The sequence below is a fragment of the Acanthaster planci genome, linkage group LG04, assembly GCF_054643075.1.
Source record: "Acanthaster planci isolate LZ-2023a linkage group LG04, COTS_SCS, whole genome shotgun sequence".
Lineage (NCBI taxonomy): Eukaryota > Metazoa > Echinodermata > Asteroidea > Valvatida > Acanthasteridae > Acanthaster > Acanthaster planci.
In genome coordinates, this window is record NC_141780.1 from 12,917,747 (window position 1) to 12,919,138 (window position 1,392).

Below are 1,392 nucleotides of genomic sequence, written 5' to 3' on the forward strand. Positions count from 1 at the left end.
GACAATTTACAGTTCTCTTAAGATCGGATATAGGGAGGCAAGTTTGGCGAAAACTAGACCAATAAGGTGTAGTAGAAGGGGGAATTCCAGAAAAATAGCCAGCACCAGAAAGTTCTTTCAAAGATATCTCCCTAACCAAAACAAATATGAATATAGAACTTACGCCATTGGAAAGAGGAACATTCGACCTTTCAAATACAACCAAGACGACAAGATTTCGACAATTTTCAGGTCTTTTAAGATCGGATATAGCGAGGCAAGTTTCGCAAAAACTAGACCAATAAGGTGTAGAAGAAGCGGTAATTTCAAGAAAGCCAGCACAAGATACTTCTCTCAAAGATATCTCCCTAACCAAAACGAATACGGATATGAAACTTATACCAATAAAAAGAGGAACATTCGACCTTTCAAATGCAACCAAGACGACCGGATTTGGACCATTTTCAGGTCTTTTAAGATCGGATATAGGGAGGCACGTTTGGCGAAAACTGGACCAATAAGATGTACTAGAAGCGGGAATTCCAGAAAAATACCAGCACCAGAAGTTTCTTTCAAAGATATCTCCCTTACCAAAACGAATATGGATATGAAACTTATATCAATAAAAAGAGGAACATTGGACCTTTCAAATGTAACCAACACGACCGGATTTGGACCATTTTCAGGTCTTTTAAGATCCGATAAAGGGAGGCAAGTTTGGCAAAAACCTAGACCAATAAGGTGTAGTAAAAGCGGTAATTCCAGACAAATAACCGGCACAAGAACCTTCTCTCAAAGATATCTCCATAACCAAAACGACTATGAATATGAAACTTACATCAATGAAAAGAGGATCATTCGACCTTTAAGATGCATCCAAGAATGCCTGATTTGGAGAATTTTCAGGTCTTTTATGATGCATTATATGGAGCCATCGTTGTGCAGGAATAAGACCTGTAAAGTGCAGACAAATGGAAAATTAAGGAGAGTAGCAATTAATACGGTCAGAACTTCAGTCTTCTTTAGCTGTTACTTTCCTAACTAAAACGGATATTGTTGTCAAATATATATTAATTAGTAGGGGAACATCTCCCCTTTAAGATGCAACCAAGATGGCCAGATTTGGACCATTTTCAGGTCTTTTAAGATCGGATATAGGGAGGCAAGTTTGGCGAAAACTAGACCAATAAGGTGTAGTAAAAGCAGTAATTCCAGGAAAATACCCAGCACAAGAACCTTCTCTCAAAGATATCTCCCTAACCAAAACGAATATGGATATGAAACTTATAGCGGTAAAAAGAAAAACATTCGACCTATCAAATGCAACCGAGACGACCGGATTTGGACCATTTTCAGATCTTTTAAGATCGGATATAGGGAGGCAATTTTGGCGAAAACTAGACAAATGAGATG

At 38.1% G+C, this 1,392-nt stretch overlaps 1 protein-coding gene across 1 annotated transcript in view; it reads left to right on the forward strand.

The window, feature by feature from the left end:
• LOC110988538 (peroxisomal acyl-coenzyme A oxidase 1-like) overlaps nucleotides 1-510 on the forward strand; it is a 16,716-nt gene extending 16,206 nt beyond the window's left edge. Inside the window, exon 7 of the mRNA XM_087135531.1 lies at nucleotides 469-510. Within this exon, the coding sequence (XP_086991657.1) occupies nucleotides 469-510 (42 nt within the window). The remainder of the gene's footprint in view (nucleotides 1-468) is intronic.
• The last annotated feature ends 882 nt before the right edge of the window (nucleotides 511-1,392 follow it).